This window comes from Myotis daubentonii, chromosome 3 (genome assembly GCF_963259705.1).
Source record: "Myotis daubentonii chromosome 3, mMyoDau2.1, whole genome shotgun sequence".
Classification (NCBI taxonomy): Eukaryota; Metazoa; Chordata; class Mammalia; order Chiroptera; family Vespertilionidae; genus Myotis; species Myotis daubentonii.
Window position 1 is genome coordinate 45,200,635 of NC_081842.1, and position 23,308 is coordinate 45,223,942.

Here is a 23,308-nt window from a genome sequence, read left to right on the forward strand (position 1 = left end):
CAGGAATGAGCTTGGTGTATTCAAAAAAGAGAAAGGAAACCAGTTTTGCTGGAGCATAGTAAGGAGTATACTCACTGAGTGAGGGTACACAGATCATCATAGGTTTTCTTTGAAAAAAATTTTCCAGCATTATTGAGACATAATAAGGTTTTATAATTTACCATAAAGAGTTGGAATTTTATTCTAAGTGCAATGAAAAGCGATTTGAGGCCTCAAAGCAGGGGAATGATATGATCTGGTATGTTTGTAAGAAATCATGGCAGTGGGGTGGGCAGGAGGGAAAAGAAATATTAAGAGTGGAGGCAGGGAGACTAATTAGGAGGCCCTGACCAGGTGAGGGATGATGTGACTTAGCCCAGAGAGGTAGTGGAAAGTAGTGGAGAGATTCGAGTTATAGTTTAAAGGTAAACATTTGGATAGGCGATGCAACACAGGAATTAAGGAACACAGAATTTTCCTTGCAACTAAGTGGTGAATAACTAGGTGGTGCATTTACTGAGAGGAGCAAAAAGTAGGCGGGTGTATGGGTGGGTGGGATCAGAGTTCTTATAACAAATAGTAGTTATTCACTCAGTGCCTGGTTACTATGTGCCAGACGGCTTAAAGATTCTCTCCTATTAAAATGGTAAAAAGATGTAAATAATCAAGCTTAGGCTCAGAATGGCCGGTAAGGGCCGTGGGTTTCTCACCGTTAAACGGTGGTGGAAGTTGAATCCTAAGTTCAGTCTGTCCACGGCCTCTTCTCAGTGAAACCAGGACCATTTTCTCCTGGGCTGTCAGGAGAAGGTAAAATAAGATCTGCTAAACCAGACGTTCGCAGGACCATTGGCTTGGAGTGACTGTCCCTGACCCTAACGCACTTGTCCCTCCGCCCCGCATCCAGCGAGTAGTTACATATGAATGAAATTCCAAGACTCGTCACCGACTCAAACTTCCCTCCCGCCATTGGTCAGAGCTGATGGAAAAGACTCGTGATTGGTGGAAAGTCAGAGGAGGCGGGCGGGGGAACTCCTTATACCTTAGAAACGCTGTTTCGGCATTCATCTCTCTACCGCCCTTTTACGTAGTTTTCTACGACTCGCAGGATCCGGGGCTGAGCGGATTCCGGCGGCGGCGCGACTCTCTGACGTTCCCTCTTCCCATTGGCCAGGAGCTGCGGCTGCAGTTCCGAAGCCTAACTGGCCGCCCGCGCCGCCTCGGAGGTGAAGTGTACCGTGCTGATTGGCTGCGAGGGGCCGGCCGCGTGTGATGTCCCGAGCGGCGATTGGCTCTCATCTGCTGGGGGGCTTCTCTCCCCCGGACTCGGGACTCCCGGGAAGTGGACTGGCAGGAGAGGGGGCCAGCTTGCGTCGCTCCGGCCCCCGCACGAGACCCCGGCGTGAGGCGGTCTTTCAGGGCCCGGTGGGCTGGCGAGCCGACGCGGCGCCGGCGGAGACAGCGAGGAGTGTGTTGGACAGGGGCCGGCATAGAGGCTGGCACAGAGAAACCATGGCCCCGCAAAACCTGGGCACCTTCTGCCTGTTGCTGCTGTACCTCATCGGGACCGTGATCGCCGGGTGAGGAACGGGCGCCCGCGCGGTACGGGGCCCGTGGGTCAGTCTTGGCTGGGACGGAGCTGGAAGGACGAGGAGGGGGCATTGCTGTGGCGAGACGGTGGGGCGGAGGAATGGCTTGCGTGGACCAGGCTAGCAGGGTGGAGAGGAGAGCAATGAGTGGCACGAGTGAGAGGGGCTTGGATCCAGAGGCCCTGGAGAGCTAGACTTGTCCGGAGGGGCGGGAGTTGGGTGCAGGGCCAAACACTGCGCGGGGGCGGGGGGCTGTTGAGCTGGAGAAGAGGGGCCTGCCACGAGCCCTTGGGGAGCTGACATTCAAGTGGGTGGGTCCGTGCCAGGCTGAGTGAGGAAGTTAGCCGAACAGGTAAGGAAGCCATGCTGGGACGGAAGGAGGTTAAATGGAGTGCAGACCCTTTGGAAAGTCCTTGTACCGCTTCTTGAGGTTTTGAGCCTAAGCTGTCCTCTTGCCTCACTGTCTCTCTCCATGGTACGTTTTTGAGAAGTTCTATGGTATTATGAGCGGGAAGAGTATTTCACCAACAGATAGTAGACTAGGATTCTGGCCTCCCCACTTACGAATTATGTGACCTTGAAGGAACCACCTAAATTCAAGTTGAGGATACTAATATGCCTCCTGCATGAAGGGAGTCGGACCACCTGAACTCTGAGGATCCTTCCAGCCTTTAAGATCCATGATCCTACATGCCTGCCGACCACAGGATATTATGTGCCAGGCTTATATTTTAGAATGTGTGGAATAGTAAGGCCTTAGCTTCTAACAATTAATAGATTGCTCTAAATTAGCGCTTCTCAACCTGTGGGTCGCGACCCTCTTTGGGGGAGTCGAACGACCCTTTCACAGAGGTCCTCTAAGACCATCAGAAAACACATATATAATTACATGTTGTTTTTGTGATTAATCACTATGCTTTAATTATGTTCAATTTGTAACAATGAAAATAGATCCTGCATATCAGATATTTACATTACGATTCATAACAGTAGCAAAATTACAGTTATGAAGTAGCAACGAAAATAATTTTATGGTTGTGGGTCACCACAACATGAGGAACTGTATTAAAGGGTCCAGCCATTAGGAAAGTTGAGAACCACTGCTCTAAATGGATCAAGTCCTACCTAGCAAAGCTTTAAAATGTAAGTGCTTGTTATTCTCTTAAAGGCTTTCCCCCTGTGCATATACGTATGCTTAAACTTTGTCATTTTTTTCTTGTAAAACATCTTAAATTTTAAAAAAATTAACTTCTCCTAGGTAATATTTTATTGTTTTTGTTAGTACTTTTTACACTTAAAGCACTAAGTCACTAAGGTATTTAAACAAAATATCAGTATAAATATTTAATACTATAACTCTATACGTCAGGCTTTCATAAAGGAGTCTCTTGGGCGCTGAATACTGATGCTGAATTATGCTGGCTATCTTTTCCCTATATTTTCCTGAGCTGTTACTTAACCATTTTTCTATTAAGTATATTTTAAGTAAGCTTTATTCTTTATACAGTTAACTGTTTTGTTATTCATTTTAGTGAACCTTTTTATTTAGTTAGTTCTTGTCTCAAGAGATATAAAGTTTTTGCAGATTTTTGGGGCCAAAGGTAAAGCACCTAATTAATCCTCATGGAACCCCTTATGGGTGATAATTTTTAAAACTATGTTAAATGGTTTTCCTGAAGTGTGACTAAAAGCTATGAAATAGTTTTTATTTTTAAATTAAAGGTATTGGGGTGACATTGGCTATTAAGGTTATATAAGTTTCAAGTGTACAGTTCAATGATACATCATCTGCATTTTGCATTGTGTGCCCACTGCCCAAAGTCAAATCTTCTCTTACATATCACCTGAATGTTGGTACCCCAATGCATGTTTTCCCCCACTGCATTATAAATTACCATCGCTGCTACATTAGTGTGTCCATTGAGAACAACTTTCTCATCCCCTTTGTTGACAGAATGCATTTTCAGAATAACTTCTGGTGGCTAAAGTGACTCTGGCAAAACGAATTGATTTTTGTGAGCATGCTTATTTATTCATTTCATTCAGTGAATTTTAAAAAAAATATTTTTATTGATTTGATTTTAGAGAGGAAGAGAGAGGGAGAGAAAGAGAGAAAGAGCAACAATGAGAGAGATACTGGGTATTCCCCTGACCAGGAACCAAACCGTAACCTCCTGGTTCATAAGTCAATGCTCAACCACTGAGCCAAGCTGGCCAGGCTCATTCAGTGGGTATTTATTGATGTCTTCTATGGGCTGGCTACATTCCCTGCTCTGAAAGTTTATTACAGTTTTAGTCTATCTTCCCATTGGCCCTTCTTGCAAAGATTTCCTTTGTAATTGATTGGTTCCAGCATAGTCTCTTGCAAAGAGGTCTGTGGATCTCTGCCTTATCTTGATACCCAGCTCATGCCATGTGCATGTTTTCAGTTGCGGTGACTTAAAAGCTCCTGCATATGGGCTTTAGCAACTGTCTATAATTAAGATTTGACTTAGACAAACTAATATAACTATTAGCAATGACTGCAAGATTGATATTTTCTCTTTCAGCAAAAAAGTACCAAAACTCATACATCTAAATGGATGTTATTATCTTTTCTTATTTGGGCTTTGGCTTAACCTGTATATTATTAACCTCTGAAGTTAACTTCAGTCACTTCATCTTTAGCATTCCAGCAGTGCCGCTGTTAGTTGGAACATTTATGTGATGCAGTCATTTTGAGTAAAGAAAATTATCCATTGAGGTTGTTATTTGATCTTCAGAAACAGTCAAATGTCATTTGAAATCAGTAACAGGAAAAGGAGAGAGTTAATTTCATTATACACTTACTGGTTGAAAATAACAAGTAAATGTAAAGTAAGAAAATGGTTTTCTTGACTGATGGTATTTCTAAGAGAAGAATGCCAAAGATACTTTGAATAATTATAGCAATGCTCAAAAAGTAGATAGCCTCTCACTGTGATTACTTCAATATATAAAAGTCATTACAAATTCTGGTGTGTTCTCTTTTTAGTTATTATTTTGTGTGTACGTATCACATGTATACCTTCATTTTCTTGCCCCATTGCTCATAAGCAGGAAAAAAAGGTCACTTTTAAAAATGTGTTACATAACTCTGTAATGAAGTATCCTCTCCCCACTCCCCAGGAGAGATTTCTATAAGATCTTGGGGGTGCCTCGCAGTGCCTCTATAAAAGACATTAAAAAGGCCTACAGGAAACTGGCCCTTCAGCTTCATCCTGACCGGAACCCTGATGATCCACGAGCCCAGGAGAAATTCCAGGATCTGGGTGCTGCTTATGAGGTGAGTCAGGAAAACGGATAATGTACCAATAAAACCCTGCATATGGGCGTTAGCAACTATCTATAATTAGGACACAGAAAAAACTGTGTAACACAGGAAATACTCTTCTTTCAAGCCATTTCTTTTTAAAAATAGGCTATAAATAAAAGTAAAAGTAGTATTTGTTGTTATATTGTACTTTGACGTTTATAGATGTCATTTCCTGCCTTTTTTATATTAATATTTGTTTTATTAAGGAGAGTAATATTGAAAGAAATGATTGATGATTGAAATAAAAGTTAGATTGATGAGTAAATAAATAGATTAATCACCAAGCAACTAATGAATCAGTTTGGGAGCTGGAGCCAGAAACAAACAAAATCTAAATGAAGATCACAAATCTACATGCCCATATGGACCAGATAAGTAGCATGCAAGGCGGTTATAAGATAAAGCATCACAGTGGATATCCTGCCTCCCATATTGGGAATCAATAGGGATTGATCAGGACTGTGACAAACTGAAGCCTTCTTGCTGCATTTCAAGGGAGCAGCTGTTATTCAGTCCTATTCAGTTTTTGCCATTTACAAATGCAAACACTGTTACCACATAATTTAATGTTTCAAGAAAAGTAGAAACCCAGATGTTTAAAGTAAATTCTCCTGATTGTAAAATTTTGGTAACTAATTCAATTTTAAAAATTTTATTAATGCAAATCAAACAAAACAACTATAGTTTGAATTTGCAACCTCTCATCTTTGAAGTCACCATGAAAATATAGTAGAACTGGGCATATTCTTATTCCTATTTTCTTTTCTTTTTCATTTTTAACAATACTGAGGAATATTTACTGAATGTATAATAAATCATTTACTATTTAAAAAACTTATACACAGAACCTTTCAACACTATGTTGGAAAAAGTTTACAACTAAGCTTCGATAATCTTTCATCTATTAATATAGGAGTTAGCTATTCTGTATGTGTTGCAATTCATCTTTCCTCTAAAAATAGAATAAGAGATGTGTGGATTTTTTTTTCCAGCTTTATTGAGGTATAATTGACAAATAGAATTGTAATATGTTTGAAGTGTTCATCATAATGATTTTGTGTTTTAATCCTCACCCGAGGATAATTTCATTGATTTTTAGAGAGAATGGAAGAGAGAGGGAAAGACAGAGAAATATCAATGTGAGAGAAACACATCGATTGGTTGCCTCCTGCATTTGCCCTGATCAAGGCCCAGTCCAGGGAGGAGCCTGTAACCAAGGTATGAGGTACATGCCCTTGACCAGAATTGAACCCGGACCCTTCAGTCTACAGGCCGACACTCTATCCACTGAGCCAAACGGGCTAGGGCCATCATAATGATTCGGTATACGTATACATTGTGAAAAGATTCCACCCATCTAGCTAACACATCCATCATCTCAAATATTTATCATTTTTTTGTGTGAGAATATTTCAGTTATGCTTTCTTAGCACATTTCAATTACACAATAGAGTCTTATCAACTCTAGTCATAGTCACCATTTCCATTTTCTAAAAGGGCACAGAAAAAAAATTAACTCCAAACATCATGGAGCTAAAACTTCTGAATTCAAGTTAAATCTCTATATGGTTAGAAGGCTAGAAACAAATCTGAAAAATATGTTAGTAGTGGAAAAAACCCAAAGGAAGGGATCCCAGGGCTTCCTAGATTAAAGAAGTGAATGAACTGAAATAGAGACTTATACCCAGGTAAAACCTAGAACTAATAGGGCCCTCCTTCTTTAGGCACCTTCAGGGATCCTGTAGGCCTAAAATGTCTAACTTCAGGCTCTCAAATAAACTTGAGAGGGTTGGTGTACTCTCTTACATTGTATGTAACATTTTGTGTCTTGTTAATAATATGAAGTCCATATTTTTGCACTATATTTCCCATGAATATTCCCATTGTTTGCTAGGAACCCAGTACTCAATAATATTTTCTAAGGAAGCTGTGGCTATGAATTTACCATGCTCTTTAAAGAATCTTCCATGTTCTTTAGCCATAACCTATGCAGGTTCATTCATGAGATTGCAGTTTATTTAACTCTTAAGAGCCTTTATAAGTCACAAGTTCAGTGTTTCTTTTAATATATTTTATTGATTTTTTACAGAGAGGAAGGGAGAGGGATAGAGAGAAACATTGATGAGAGAGAAATATCGATCAGCTACCTCCTGCACGCCCCCTACAGGGGATGTGCCCGCAACCAAGGTACATGACCTTGACTGGAATCGAACCTGGGACCCTTCAGGCCGCAGGCCAACCGGTTAGGGCAGTTTTTGTGGGTTTTTTGTTTTTGTTTTTGTTTTTTTGTCTCATCCAGTTGATTGCTTTTGTTTTTTAAATAAATTAGAGTTGTAAGTTGAAGAGTCTTTTGTGAACACAAATCTGTCTTCTCCACTGAGCTGGGACTACAACATTTTAATTAGTTGACACTTTGTGGCTTGATTGGCCAATCAACTAACCTTTTTTATTTCTGTTAGAAATAAAATAGTTTCCAAGATCATAGAATTAAATTACATTCCTTAGACAGAAAAAGGTAAGGAATGGTAATAGATAACTTTACGGGTAGTGTTGAGGGTGTTATTTCAGAAGCCTCTGATGTCCAAAGAGAACTGATTAAAATATAGTCTTTCCGGTTTTTGAAATGGTGTTTCTTATAGATCCAATTGTAGTGTTCATTTCTTTTTTAAGACAACATCAGAGAAGTAGACTTGAAAGTGGAAATCCAAATTGCATGATAATAAGAGTTGTGGGTTTTTGGTGTGTGTTTTTAAGTTAACTCTGCCCATTTCTTCTTTTCCAATGTAGCTACTTTCTTTTTTTTAGGATATTTACCAAAACATCCCTTTCTCTCACATGGTCTATCATAGTGGCTTTAGTCAAATACTTTAGACACTTCTGGACTAACTTCTGGACTTACTTTTAAGAATGTTCACTTTCACATACACTCAAATTCTTTTCATTCTTCTAAATATATCTTAAATGTTAGTAAATGTTTGCTGGGCCACTTGCACATCATTTAGGCCTTGAGCCAAATGTGTGTCCTGTTTACATATGGCAATCAGATTCCTTTTCTTTTGCTGAGTCAACTTCCCCACCTACTTCCAACCTCTTCTCCTGAGCCAACACGAGTATGGGTTTGCAATAACTTTCTCCTTCACTTGCTGTTTAAATATGAGTTTAAAATGTCAAAGAAAGAGTATTCACTTATTTAATTTTCAAAGGTGTATGTGTGCAGGTACTTCAGATTGCTCTGAATAGATGGGAAGCTTTTTTTGGAACAAAAATTCTGAAGAGTATGGAAGCTTATTTTGTTTTTACTTTCTTTGGTATTATGTGTGGAGTGGGCCCAATGAGAAAGCATATACCTTTAACTGTGCATGTAGTTTTCTAAAACCTTTAAAACTTTAAAAAGTCTTTTCAAGCTATGAAATTGACCTTGAGCAACCTTCACAGAGCAGTGTCCCTTTTTACTCTGCGATGCAAACACAAGAAGTTATGAACTTAAACGTATACATGGCAGACAGCATTCTTCCATAAATGGATTTCTTTATATCCCCCAAAATGGAAAAGGAAATGTGAAAATATAGCAGTTTAGGGCTTTTTGGAGTGTCTATCATTTTATTCCCTTGATTTGCCAATCTCTTAATGTGTGTATAGTGGGGGGAGAGAAATGTGGTATAGACATGTAGGGCTGAGCAAATTTTAAGGTTGTCCTAATTTACTGTTTCTGGCACTAATGAGAGTCTGTCATAGTTTTATCCTAGTTTATAGTTAGGAAATAATATCACATAGTGGTCCATAGCATAAGCACCGGGAGGTGAAAGGGGAATTTATCTCACCTCTTTTCTGTTACTGCCCTCACTTTCATAACCACATTAATGTCAGATATTATTTTTATGTGACTAGGTGAGTTTAAATTAAAAACATTAATCCCCACCCCAAATTCATAGTCTGTGATGGGAGAGAGGGAAGGGAGACTGGTCCCCAAAGGAAAATATGGATTCTGTTTCCAGGAGACTTGATCATGAGCCATGAAGGGGAGAGGGTGAAGTAGCCCACTGGATTACCATCCTCATTTGCCTGAAGTGGAAACAGGGAGGGGAAGTAACTGGTGGAAGGTCACATAGTGACCCAAGGGCGTCAGGTTTCCAGACTTCCTTCAGACAGCACTACGGCCAACAATTGACAAATGTGGCCCCTGCTGAGTGGGAGTTGTTCGCACTCCCTGGAAATAGCCTAGAGAAGCTGCCCATGAATTCTCAAAAACTTAAGAAGTGACTCTAGAGCAGCCGTGGGCAAACTACGGCCAGGCCCGTTTGAAATGAATAAAACTAAAAAAAAAAAAAGACCGTACCCTTTTATGTAATGATGTTTACTTTGAATTTATATTAGTTCACACAAACACTCCATCCATGCTTTTGTTCCGGCCCTCTGGTCCAGTTTAAGAACCCATTGTGGCCCTCGAGTCAAAAAGTTTGCCCACCCCTGCTCTAGAGGCTGCCCTTTAGCAAGCCCCATCTTGGAAGTCAGTACTTCTTCAGATATGAGAAAAGTAAGGCCTGGGAAGAAGAGGAACTTGAAACTCAATATGGGGACAGCATCCCTGCACTGGGAAGAGCCAGAGTTGGGCTTTGAACGTAGGCTTGTCTGTCCCCAAACATGCCCCTTTTCTCCAGCCAGAGATGGCCAGACCAACCCAGCTCACTTCCCTCAGCCACCTCAGCTACAAATTCTTTGCCTTTGAATCACTCCCTCAGGACTTTTTTTAGACACAAGCCTCCTCCTCAGGCATTCACTCAACAATCATATAAAACAACCACAAAAAAATGAATTTAGCAATCTGGAAGTTACAAAATGAACGATGCATCAAAGAACTTAGTCTACTAAAGAAAATTTTATAAACATGCCTTGATACTATATATGATTAAAAACTACATTCACTAAAATCTTAGACACAGTATTGGAGTTTTAAAAAACCATAAATATGAATGCACCTTATCTGAATATTACCAACTCATGATCTTTTTTGTCCCCAGGTTCTGTCAGATAGTGAGAAACGGAAACAGTATGATACTTACGGTGAAGAGGGATTAAAAGAGGGTCATCAGAGCTCCCATGGAGACATTTTTTCACAGTATGTAATTTACCCATCTGCAAAGTAGTAGCGTCACAGAATGGATCACTTAGTGATTATGAAAGAAATATCCTTGCTCCCTTGTTCAGAAGCTTTTGATGAAGAGTATAACTCAACTGATCCTTGACCAAAAGGTCAATCATCGTCCTCCCTGTGGGAATGTCCTCTTCCATTTTCACAAAGCTCCAGAAAAGACAGGTAGTACTGAAAGGGCTGTCCATTTAGCCAACTGCATCAGTCAAATCAACCCTGACAGCGTTGGGGGGACAGATAAACGTTGGAAACCAGTTTGTCCTCATCTTGCTGTCTTAGCATTTGCAAATGATTTAATGAGCAAAGTTATTCTTGTAACAGAGAGAGAGAGAAATTCCTACTCCCATACCTACAGCTACCTCTCTTTCATCCTGTCAACACGAGTGGGACAATTATGATAACCAGCATTTAGGGAAGGAATTGGGGTAGAGGCTCTTTATCTCCTGCTGTGAGGTGGCTTTCTGGAAATGCTAAGTGGCTGGAATAGTAAACTCTTTCCTTCCCACTATTTGAACCCCTCTTTATTGATGATGTCCTATAATAGGAGATCTTAACCTAGGATTTCAAGTCAAGTTATGAACAAAAAACGTTTGAATATGCATTTCTATGGAGAGAGGGTTTATTGTTTCCTTCAGATTCACAAAGGGTTTTGTGAACCCTTCTCCAAAAGAAGTAAAAGTCACTATCTCCTACAGTAGTGTTTGGGGTGACAGTAGATTTTTAGGACTTGTGAAGGTGTGTGAGTAATGTGGTTAGGAAATCCTTTTCTTCCCTGGGGTTGATTTGGGTTTAGCTGCTGGGAAGTATCCCATTCACCGTGGCTGTTAGAAGTGATCCCTAGGGATGCCAAGACAGAAAAAGTTTGTTTGTACCTCTCCACCTCCTCTCCCCAAACCCTCCCTCTCTGCTTTTAAGATTCAGTAATCCATTCACCAAGACTGGTTGGCAGGGGGGAGTTATATAGTTGTCATTGTCACTGTGCTAACATCTGAGGCTTAATAACACCAGAAATTAACATTAAGGTGAGCATACCTTCACAGTTGAAGGTCACTGTTTGTATTGATCTCAAAGTGGTGCTTCTGTTACAAAAATTAATTTTGGTCTTGTAGAGATCAGAACTTCCTTTTCCTTAAGGTTTAGAATTTTACTAAGGCTGATGGTTTTTTAGTTTATTTAATTATGTACCCAAGATTTTTGTACAGACCAGTTGCTTTCACAAAAGTTAGTTTCTAAAAAGCATATAAAGTGAACATTACAAATGTTCAGAATTACCATTACATGGTTATATACACTATATACCCTTTCTCAATAAGCCCATTATATCTTGATTTTCCTCAATATTGAAACATTATTTCATTGATTAAGCCCAACTGAATTCATTTGTATAACTATATATTTGCACTACACTATATATCTGGACAATACTATATTAAAAAGTAATTGTTTTGTGGTGGGGCAATATAGTTGATATTGTATAAATTAAAAATTGTATGGGGGGGGGAGGTTGGGAGTTAATGGGGGGGATGAGGACACATTTGTAATACCTTAACTAATAAAAAAAAATTGTATATGATGTGTGACTCCAAAGTATTTAAAACGTCTTATAGTTTTATACAATATGTTGGTAGGACACAATATTTTATGAATGTGAAGAAAACTGAATCATTGTAAGACGTGAACTCTGATATCTTTTTCCTGTTAACTTTACACTTATCTACAGCTTCTTTGGAGATTTTGGTTTCATGTTTGGAGGAACCCCTCGACAGCAAGACAGAAATATTCCCAGAGGAAGTGATATTATTGTAGATCTAGAAGTCACTTTGGAAGAAGTATATGCAGGAAATTTTGTGGAAGTAAGTTCAAACAATTCGGGTATTCAATTGACTCACAAAACTTGTTCTTTTGACTAAAACCAAGAGGTTTCTGGGCACCTTCTCTGTCTTTTAGGGGGTGGGAGAGTGACTAGATATGTAGAGTTGCATTAATCATAATCTTTGGTTCATGATACACTGTTATGTCATGAACTCATCACCCAGCCCAAGAACGAAATAAAACCAATACCACCACTTACATCTACCTACATGCTACTTCCCTATTATGTTCCCCTGCCTCCCTTCAAAGGTAGCTGCTAACCTAAATTTTGTTTATTATTTCCTTGCCATTCTTGCCTGTTGTATTATATATATGAATACCTGGTTAATATTTATTTTGATTGTTTTTGGCTTTGTAAAAATGGTATCATACTGTACATCATACTCTGGTACTGGCTTTTTTCATCCATGTTGCTGCTTTTAGCTATAAGTCTGCTGAGTAGAATTTATCACAACGTATTGACCACAATGTATCAATAGGCACATAGGTTATTTCCAGTTTATTTCAATTTCAAACTGTTTTTATGAATATATATACATATATATATACACACACACACATATACATATATATATGTATATATATATATATCTTGAGGTACATTTGAGCAAGAATTTCTTTTGGTTGGTTATAAGTAATAGTGGAATTGCTGGGTAATATGAACCAGCATTCACTTGTACAAGATTATACCATATTGTTTTTTCAATTGATTAGTACCCACATTTCCACCTGCAATTTATAAAAGATCCTATGATCTGCCCACCTCTCCAATATTTTGAATTATTAGACTTCTCAGGTTTCATGCATTAAATGGGTATAAAATGTTATCTTTTTGTAGTTTTGATTAGTAATTAGGATAAGCATCTTCATGTGTTTATTGGCCATATTTTTTCCTTTCTTATGAAATGCCCTCTAATAGATTTGCTTAAAATACATGTGTTATCCAGTTTGTTATCTTTGGAGGGTGTGGTAGATAGTTGGAGTCCTCAGGTCTCTAGTTGTTTTAGTTTTTGAGCTCATATGACCCCTGTGGATATCAATACCTCTCTTCCCTTATAGAGCATATTAGGGCAAGCACTTATCTAGTGGTTTTACCTGTGTTTTGTTTTCTTGGAGTTTTTGTTTGATGTCTGGGTTCTACTGTTTCCTAGGGAGGAGAAGGCCTGTTCTGAGGCAGTTTAGGAAGGAAGCAAGAGCAGAACTTCAATATTCTCTAACTGCCCTGCTAGCTTCTGTTACCCTTATACATACCAGTTCAAAGAAGCATTCTATCTCTGGAGTTTTCTCACACATTTTGTATTATTGTTTCCTGAAATTCATATTTTTTGGGGGGGTTTCTGTTTCTTTGTTTTGAGAGAGAGAGACATCGATTGGTTACTTCCCATACAATGTGCCCCGACTGGGGATTGAACCCACAACCTGGGTATATGCTCCTGACCAGGAATCGAACCTGTGGCCCTTCAATGCATGGGACAACACTCCAACCAATTGAGACACCGGCCAGGACTGGAATTCATGTTTTCTTATAGTTTCATATGGTGATTTTTGAGGAGATAGCAGTAGTTTGTGCATATGTGCCATCTTGATAGGAAGCATGTTTTTAGTTGTGACTTTTGCTCTGAATAGTTGAAAGAAGAGGACTAGACATTACAGAAGATGCAACTGGCTTGTAATACTGTTGTTTAGTCTGAAGAATGGGAGAAAAGGGAATTCAAAATATGTGGGTCATCCTTCCAAAACAGAACAGCTTGTTCAGGTGGGAGAAAAGAAGTGAGCCTAGTTAATTCCCATACTCCCTTCCAGACCTGTTGTCTGTGGTCATCGCTAATACAGAGTACATCACTTTTTGCAGTTAGTGTGTTTTTATACTAATTCTTTTTAATGTACTTATGAAGGATGTAAGTGGCCATGCTATTTAAATGAATCAATAGTGAACTCTTTTTTTTTTATAACTTTTTTAAAAAATATTTTTTTATCTATTTCAGAGAGGAAGGAAGAGAGAAAGAAACATCAATGATGAGAGAGTATCATTGATCTGCTACCTCCTGCACCCCCCACACTGGGGATTGAGCCCACAACCTAGGCATGTGCTCTTGACCGGAATCAAACCTGGGACCTTTCAGTCCACAGGCTGATGCTCTATCCATTGAGCCAAACCAGCTAGGGTGTGAATTCTTTTTTAATAAAAAATTATTTTGAGAGGACATAGTGGTTAAAAAACATGGACTTTGGAGCTAGGTTGCCTGGTTTAGAATCCTGGCTCTGCCATGAGTTAGTTATGTGACTTTGGTCATGTTACTGAACCTTTGTGTACTTTCATTGCTTCCTCTGTAAAATAGAAATAATAATAGAACCTACTCAGAAGGATGTTGTGAGGATTAAATGAGTTCCTATATGTAAAAGCGATTAGAGCATTGCTTCGCATATAGTAAGTGCTGTAAAGTATTTGCTCTGATTACTATTATTGTTATTTATTCTGTTGACCTGGGCTTTCACATGTTGGTAGGCTTTCAGGGATTTTTTTCTCCAAGCATTGTGTCACCTGCTGCGTGCTTTGTGATTAGGTGTTTGACTAATTAAATAGGTACAAGCAAGAGTACATTTTTCCACTTAAATTAGGTTCCACATAACTTAGAGGGATCATAATGTTTGATTGCAATCAAGTACAAAGAGATGATCATTGTGTCTTTTCCTGTGTGTTAAAGTATCTGAATTGAGATAGCACTGGAAGCAGCCCTAGACTGAGTTGCCTGAAACAAGGAATTGTTTTCATTAAGTTAATCAGAGCTAATCTTCTGGTGGTAGCCAAGTACCAGCTCTTCAAGGCTGTGGTTGTTCTTCAGGGGTTATGCTTTACTCAGCTCAGATTTCTGTGAGATAGTAATTCTGTGAACTACTTTAACTCAGCAGTATTTAATTGTGGCTTATAAATGCTGATATATTACACATTGTTTTTCTGTTCTTTCTTTCTTTGTTTGTTTAATCCTCACTGGAGGATCTTTTTTCCATTGATTTTTAAAGAGAATAGAAGGGAGGGAGGAAGAAGCAGGGGTTAGGGGGAGGTGAGGAGGGAAAGAGAAACATCGATGTGAGAAACATCAATTGATTGCATGCACCCTGACCAGGGCCAGGGCTGAACTACAACCGATGTACGTGCCTTTGACTGGGAATCAGACCCGAGACCCTTCGGTCCTCAGGCCACTGCTCTAACCACCGATCCAAACCAGCCAGGGCTGTTCTTTCTTACTCCCTTTTCTCTTCTCCAACTTTAGAATGTGAGTCATTTAAATATCTGAATGTTTCATTACTGTTTGGGGCTGATTTGTAACTCCTGAAATAATTCTCTCAGCTCAGGTCTCCCTGAGGGATAGCTACCAGAGAAGGGGAAGTTCCAGCCCTGGCACATGTGCAGGGAGAGCCCTGGCCAGTTCAGGAAGCCAAAGGCTGTTTTATGTGAGAGAGAAGCTAATATTGTTTATGCACTTCTTAGGTAGTTAGAAACAAACCTGTGGCAAGACAGGCTCCTGGCAAACGAAAATGCAACTGTCGGCAAGAGATGCGGACCACCCAGCTGGGCCCAGGGCGCTTCCAGATGACCCAGGAGGTGGTCTGCGATGAGTGCCCTAATGTCAAGTAAGTGACATTTCTTTCTCCAAGAGATACTTTAATCATTTTGCTTGTCTAATAAAATGCTAATGGTCCATTCCTAGATTTTTTCCCCCTCCCTACCCTCACTCTTCTCTCTCTTGTGTTCTGCCAGAGGATAGAACAAAGAAATTGTACGTTTTTATTTTCCCAAAGGTATTTCTTTTAAATATCTTCCTTTATGTTTCTGAACTAATGAGCAGTGGCCTGTATTTCTGAATATACCTGATAAATGTTTGATGTTTCATTTTTTCCTGCTTGGAATATTAGAGCAATATTATATGTCTAGCTAACATTTCAGATTAGAGAAGTACTATTTGCTGATTGTGTTACAAATACAACTATTTAATTGAGCCTTAAATTGTGTATATCAGAACTAGATCAGCTGTTTGTAGGATCAGGAAAAATCTCAGACAGGATAAACTCTCCTGCTGGATTCCTAATAACATGACCCTGCCCTTCCAAATGCAAATGTATGTAAGTGTGAGTGGTTTTCTCTGTGATGGATCACGCAGTTCAGAGTAATCAGCCCACTGCAGTTGCAGTGATTATCTACTATAAAGTATTAGCTTTTTCCTGTTTTGGCAAATAGATATAAATAGATGTCAGCTGGCCTTCTCAATTAGAGGTACAGGATAGTCTTCCAAGAAAAAGCTCTGATAGAATAGATAAAACTAATTTTTTGTACCGGGGGTTTGGTTTGTACTTTCTTTTTTTCATTTTAAATTTTCTTTGTTTCAGACTAGTGAATGAGGAACGAACACTGGAGGTAGAAATAGAGCCTGGGGTGAGAGATGCCATGGAGTATCCCTTCATTGGAGAAGGTAAAATATTGGTGTTGATGTTTTATTATCATGACTTTCTGCTCTGTTTGCTTGTGAGTGCCTCCCACTCTCACCTCACTCCATACTCTTAATGGCCACAGAGTAAATGCACATATCATTTCTACCACTCTTTAGTGAGTTTAGTGTACAGAAAGCCTGTTGTTACCATCATATTTGGACGCCGTAAGTCTTAGCATTACTGTTTATCCTTTGAATATCATCTGCAAAAATTACTATCAAGTAGTCTGAGTTATATCTATCAAAATTTAGGGTGTTCAGATCTTAATGGATTAATTTTAACTCAGCAATGAAAGAAGATATGTAACTTTAGTTGGCATTAAGGTACTCTAAGACCTTACCTTTGGGGTTAAATTTAAAACTCTAAAAGAAAAAAAAACTTTAAGATTTCAAGTTCAAGAAAACAATGAATCATTATCTGTTTAGGAAATAGGTTGTTATCTATTGTTGTGCCTAAGGTCCAGGTGATCTTGACTAATTATTTGAAACTTGGTATAACCAGGTTGAGACACTGCTCTCACAGATAGACTTGACAGTTGACACCTTAGGTAGAGGTTTCAAATAGATTTGCAGTGTCAGACATGTGTGGCTCACAGTCGGCTTGAATCTTTTCTGACCAGGTGAGCCTCATGTGGACGGAGAACCAGGAGACTTACGGTTCCGAATCAAAGTTGTCAAGTAAGTAATCTAATTTCAGAGGCTTTCCCTTTAGCGCCTGCTTTTCAGATGCATCAGATTATAGAAATATGGATAGCCACCAGGGCACTTCTAGACTTTCTCCTCTGTTTAATATCTGTCATACCCTCAATGATTGCTTGTAACTCTACAACAATACTGAAGATTTTGGGTTAAGGCCTAGGATTTGGCCTTGTTATATATTTACTCAGAGCCTACAAATTCAAAAGGTGTTAGAAGGAAATCTTTACTAATAATAGAGGAATATGCAAATTGTCTAGGACGCCATCACAGTAACAGTAATGACTGAACAGCAGGCTGCGAGGGGCTACTGGACTGGCAGGGGTGTTAGTGAGGGACACCAAACGACTGAACAGCAGGCTGTGTGGGGTGACCAGGCCAGTGGGGGGGGGGGGCAGTTAGGGGTGACCAGGCTGGCGGGAGGGGCAGTTGGGGGTGACCAGGCCAGCAGGAGGGGCAGTTGGGGGAAACCAGGCTGGCGGGGGGGGGGGTGGGAACAGTTGGGGGTGACCAAGCTGGCGGGGGGTTGGGGGGCAGTAAAGGGCCACCAGGCTGGGGGGGGTTAGGAGTGACAAAGCCGGTGGGGGGGCAGTAAGGGGCAACCAGGCAGTTAGGGGTGACCAGGCCGGCGGGGGGGGGGGGGGGGGCAGTAAAGGGCCACCAGGCTGGTTGGGGGGAAGTTAGGAGTGACAAAGCCGGTGGGGGGGCAGTAAGGGGCAACCAGGCAGTTAGGGGTGACCAGGCCGGCGGGGGAGGGGGGGGCAGTAAAGGGCCACCAGGCTGGTCGGGGGGAGGTTAGGAGTGACAAAGCTGGTGGGGGGGCAGTTGGGGGCAACCAGGCCAGCCGGGGGGTGGCAGTTACAGGCGATCAGGCTGGCAGACAGAGGTGGTTAGGGGTGATCAGGCTGGCGGAGGGGCAGTTAGGGGCGATCAGGCAGGCAGGCAGGTGAGCAGTTAGGAGCCAGTGGTCCCTGATTGTGAGAGAGATGTCTGACTACTGGTTTAGGCCCTAAACCAGCAGTCAGACATTACCCAAGGGGTCCTGGATTGGAGAGTGTGCAAGCTGGGCTGAGGGGACCCTCCCCCCTATGCACGAATTTCTTGCATCAGGCCTCTAGTAATTAATAAAACAAGCAAGGAGCTGTTAAAGAGAAGCAGACAAGAATGACAAGTGGAGGAGACCTGAGATGCAACTGATCAAAGGCCCCATCCAAAGGCTCTTCCTTTATATAATACTAGGGGCCCGGTGCACGAAATTCGTGCACTGGGTGTGTGTGTGGGGGGGGGGGGGGGGAATGTCCCTCAGCCCAGCCTGCCCCCTCTCACATACTGGGAGCCCTCAGGCGTTGACCCCCATCACCCTCCAATCGCAGGATCGGCCCCTTGCCCAGGCCTAACGCCTCTGACAGAGGCGTCAGGCCTGGGCAGGGGACCCTCATTTCCCCCCATCACTGGTTCTGCCCCCAGCCCAGGCCTGATGCCTCGGCCAGAGGCGTAGACCCCCATCACCCTCCGATCGCCTGATCAGCCCCTTGCCCAGGCCTGACGCCTCCGCCAGAGGTGTCAGGCTTGGACAGGGGACCCCCATCTCCCCCTGATCACTGGCTCTGGCCCCCGCCCAGGCCTGAGGCCTCTGGCCCAGGAATCATGCCTGGGCAGGGGACCCCCATCTCCCTCTGATCGCTTGCTCCACCCCCCGCCCGAGCCTGACGCCTCTGACCCAGGCTTCAGGCCTGGGCAAGGGGACCATCATATCCCCCCAATCCCCAGCTCCACCCCCCACCCAGGCCTGATGCCTCGGCCAGAGGAGTTGACCCTCATCACCCTCTGATCACCAATCACCGGATCGGCCCCTTGACCAGGCCTGAGGCCTCTGGCAGAGGTGTCAGGCCTGGGCACGGGACCCCCAGCTCCCCGCGGTTGCAGGCTCCGCCCCTGCCCAGGCCTAACACCTCTGGCCTAGGCGTCCGGCCCGGGCAGCGGGGACCCGCAGCTGCAGCGGCCCCGCGATCGTGGGCTTCGCTTTAGGCCCAGGCAAGGGACCCCTAGCTCCTGGGACTGCCAGCTTCGACCGTGCCCAGCTCCCATCGCTGGCTCCACCCCTACTTCCTGCTATCACTGGCCAGGGCGGAAAAGGCACCTGATTCTCTGATCATGGCTGGGGGGCAGGGCAAAGGCGGCCCCAGGGCCGCCTTTGCCCTGCCCCCCAGCTCTTAGCTCCCCCCTGGGTTTCCAATCACTGTCAGTGTCAGGGGGCTTCTTCCTGCTTTCCCTTTCGCCTCCCTGCATTGTGCCTACATATGCAAATTAACCGCCATCTTGTTGGCAGTTAACTGCCATCTCAGTTGGCAGTTAATTTGCATATAGCCCTTATTAGCCAATGAAAAGGGTATCGTCGTATGCCAATTACCATTTTTCTCTTTTATTAGAGAGGATGCCGCTTCTGTACAGGCAGAGCTCTTTGTTGGCTTCTCTTCAGCATGAAGTGCTGCTTAGACAAGATTTTGCCTGGGATTCAGGCTTTCTGTTTATTATTTCTCTCCTGTTACCATTTTGGAAGACAGAGATTCCTTTGCTTCTAAGGATTCTTTGAAACAAGGTTCTCACCTAAATATGGAGAAATGTGCACCCACCTCCTAGGGCTTTTCCCTCACAGCACTCTTTAAAATATATTTTTTTACTGATTTTTAGAGAGAGGAAGGGAGTAGGATAGACAGAAACATCAATAAGAAAGGAACATCATGTGGAACTGGAGAGCATTATGCTAAGTGAAATAAGTCAGTCAGAGAAAGATAAATATCACATGATCTCACTCATTTGTGGAATATAATGAATAACATAAACTGATGAACAAAAACAGATCCAGAGACAGAGATGCATAGATCAGACTGTCAAAACTCAGAGGGAAGGTAGGGGAGGGTGGTGGTAAGGGGGAGAGAGAGATCAACCAAAGGACTTGTATGTGTGCATATAAGCCTAACCAGTGGACACAGACAACAGGGGGGTGAGGCCATGAGTGGAGGGATTTTGGGGAGTAATGGGGGGATGAGGACACATATGTAATACCTTAATCAATAAAGAAATTTAAAAAAATAAATAAAATATGTATACTATAAAAAAAAAAAAAGAAAGAAAGAAAAACATCATGGATTGGCTGTCTCTGAACACCCCTTAATGGGGATCGAGCCTACAACCCAGGCATGTGCCTTGACCTGGAATCAAACCAGGAACTCTTGATTCCTGGATCAATGCTCAACCACTGAACCACACTGGCCAGACCACAGCACTCTTTAATCTCCCTGATATTTCCCCCAGCTTTCCCCCCCTAGTCTTTCTTACTTTTTAAAAATATATATATGTATATATTTTATTGATTTCAGAGAGGAAGGGAGAGGAAAAGAGAGATAGAAACATCAATGATGAGAGAGAATCATTGATTGGCTGCCTCCTGCATGCCCCCTACTGGGGATTGAGCCTACAACCCCAGGCATGTGCCCTTGACCGGAATCAAACCCGGGACCCTTCAGTCCACAGGCCGATGCTCTATTCACTGAGCCAAACCAGCTAGGGCCCCCCTTGTCTTTCTCATCACTTCCCAGAGAAACTGGAACATGTATTTTTCCCTAAATAAACGTGGTATCAGTATCAAGTCCTTGTATTTCCCAAAATTCCCTCTTGCCCTATCCTCACCCTCTCTCTTGCCCACCTTCTCTGCATCTCTAGAGCTGACCTGGCCTTGGGATCCCAGCTTCGGAAACCTCTCCAGACTCATTCCTGATGCCATCTCCCCAGCCCCCACTGCTGGAAGTTGTCTTTCTCTCCTTTTCTATAATCTAATTACTTGTACTTTTATTTACATGCTTTGGCTTCTGCTGATTGTAAGCTCCTTAAGAGTAGGGTTCAATAAATCTTACACACCTTCATAGATTAATTCTACACACAAAAGAGTATCTAATAAATGCTTATTGTTTAAATAAATAATACTCATCATTTTTCAAAATGTTCTAGAAACTTTTTGAACTCTCCCAAAGAAAGATGAAAGTCGGTGATTTTTACCTTATTTTGTTTCTAGGCACCCAATATTTGAAAGGAGAGGAGATGATTTATACACAAATGTGACAATCTCACTAGTTGAGTCTCTGGTGGGCTTTGATATGGATATTACTCACTTGGATGGTCACAAGGTAAACAAACCAATTTTCCTGCTTCCTGCCTGTCCTCTTAAAGCTTTCATGTGGGCGGCTTTGAGACTTGTCAGCCACTTTGATCATTTAAAACCACGGGGACTTCTTAGTCCTTGTGCCGCCTCCTGTCCTCACTCTACTGCCCAACATCTGGACATTTCAGCTGCTCAGTTGATTGCACACCTGTGTCAGTCTTGTCCTTACAGTCTCCATGGGCAGAGCCTTACTATTTTATTGTTTATGTTTGGTTTTTCTTTTTCTTTTGAAAGCCTTCTCTTTCTTTGGTTCCTAGTGTCCTAATGAGTTTCTCTGGCCCCTTCATCTTTTCTGCCTCCTCTGAGGTGTGACATGAGCTTTGAGCACCGTGATCACAAGAAGTGACGCTATACTTCGGGAGTACCAGTCCTACTCCGGTTCATTAGCTTTTGCTTTCCAGGTACATATTTCCCGGGATAAGATCACTAGACCAGGAGCCAAGCTATGGAAGAAAGGGGAAGGGCTCCCCAACTTTGACAACAACAACATCAAGGGCTCTTTGATAATCACTTTTGATGTGGATTTTCCGAAAGAACAGTTAACAGAGGAAGCAAGAGAAGGTGAGGGGAATAATGTGTATGACAGTGTGTTTGTATGTCGTAAGGAGTATGTGAACAAGGTGGTTAAAGAAGACAGTCAATAAGACAAAACCCTCCAGTGACATCAGACATCAACCAGTAACACTAGTGAACACAAGAGTAGGAATGAACATGCCTTTCTGTAAAGGCGATGTTAACAATTCTTCTGTCACAGGTTTACCAAAGGCCGTGTAAGCTGGGCTTTGAAACCTGGAAAGTGATAGGTTGTGTGGATGTGGGAGTATGAAATAGAATCACTTAAAACAAATGAGCGGGACCAAATAAAGGAGAGATGAGGATTAGAGGCTTAGGGGTGATGTCTGCGATGACTGGTTGAGAAGAGGGCCCGGTTGGTGGATCCTAAATAAAAGGAAGAAGGTGAAAGGTCAAAACTGGAAAGAGGATAAAGGTGAAGAAATGGGAGATAACTGAAGAGATTTTATTCCATATGGATTGCCTTTTCTCGTAGGGTTTTGTGGGATGTGTGTAGTATATGCTTGAAAGACAAAGACAAGGGTTCATCTTGGATATACACATACATGTGTGCAGGGATCCACATGTGATGAAGTTGGACATTGTGGTTATTAGTTTAATTCACATCATGGTGGTCATAAGGCCTTTTGTGAACCTCCACATGAAGCATGTTCTTTATACTCCAGGGAAGTTACATTTTTATATTAATGGAGCCATTTCTTCATTCTTTCTTCAGGTATCAAACAGCTACTGAAACAGGGATCAGTGCAGAAGGTATACAATGGACTGCAAGGATATTAAGAGTGAATAAAATTGGACTTTGTTTAAAATAAGTGAATCAGCGATATTTATTATCTGCGAGATTTTTTTGAGTTTGTTTTGTTTTTATTTTCAATATGCAAGTTTGGTTTAATTTTTTTCTTCTAATGGTCGTCATGAAATGAATAAGAAGGCTTAGGAATTTGTCCATTTTTGTTCAGAAAAGAATGACCAGCAAAAGGTTTAATAATACCTCTCCCTTTGGGGATTTAATGTCTGGTGCTGCCACCCAAGTTTCAAGAATTAAAGCTGCAACAGGACTCCAGGAGCAAAAGAAACACAATATAAAGGGTTGGAGTTAATTGGTAGCTATTTCATTGAAAATACCAACTGGAGAAGTCTGTTTTTAAATATATTTTGTTGTTAATTTTTCTTGACTCCTGTCTCTTGTTGGTTTGGCTATGCTATTGTCTTTTCCATCTCTGTTAGGTCATTTTCCCTTCATCTGCCAGTTTCCCTCCTTGGTGCCTGTGTGTTGGGCTGTCCTCCAGTTAAGCAGGATGGATGCATAAACCTGCAAACAGTGATAAAGACCCAGTCCCCACCCCTGTCTTCTAGAAGGAGCTTGAAGAAACTGAATAGGTTAGAGATTAGGGTAGGTGAATCAAGGTTAAA

At 41.8% G+C, this 23,308-nt stretch overlaps 2 protein-coding genes across 2 annotated transcripts in view; one reads left to right on the forward strand and one right to left on the reverse strand.

Annotated features, from left to right (window-relative positions):
* Positions 1–832, reverse strand: part of TBCCD1 (TBCC domain containing 1) — a 34,436-nt gene extending 33,604 nt beyond the window's left edge. Inside the window, exon 1 of the mRNA XM_059687296.1 lies at positions 690–832. The gene's annotated coding sequence lies outside the window, so the exon portion shown is untranslated. The remainder of the gene's footprint in view (positions 1–689) is intronic.
* Positions 833–1,264: 432 nt separating this feature from the next.
* DNAJB11 (DnaJ heat shock protein family (Hsp40) member B11) lies at positions 1,265–23,070 on the forward strand. The gene is made up of 10 exons (XM_059687300.1): positions 1,265–1,556; positions 4,713–4,869; positions 9,918–10,015; positions 11,769–11,901; positions 15,411–15,553; positions 16,307–16,389; positions 17,028–17,085; positions 21,176–21,287; positions 21,724–21,883; positions 22,611–23,070. Exons 1-10 carry the CDS (start codon positions 1,489–1,491, stop codon positions 22,673–22,675), a joined length of 1,077 nt encoding a protein of 358 aa, XP_059543283.1. The 5' UTR covers positions 1,265–1,488; the 3' UTR covers positions 22,676–23,070.
* The last annotated feature ends 238 nt before the right edge of the window (positions 23,071–23,308 follow it).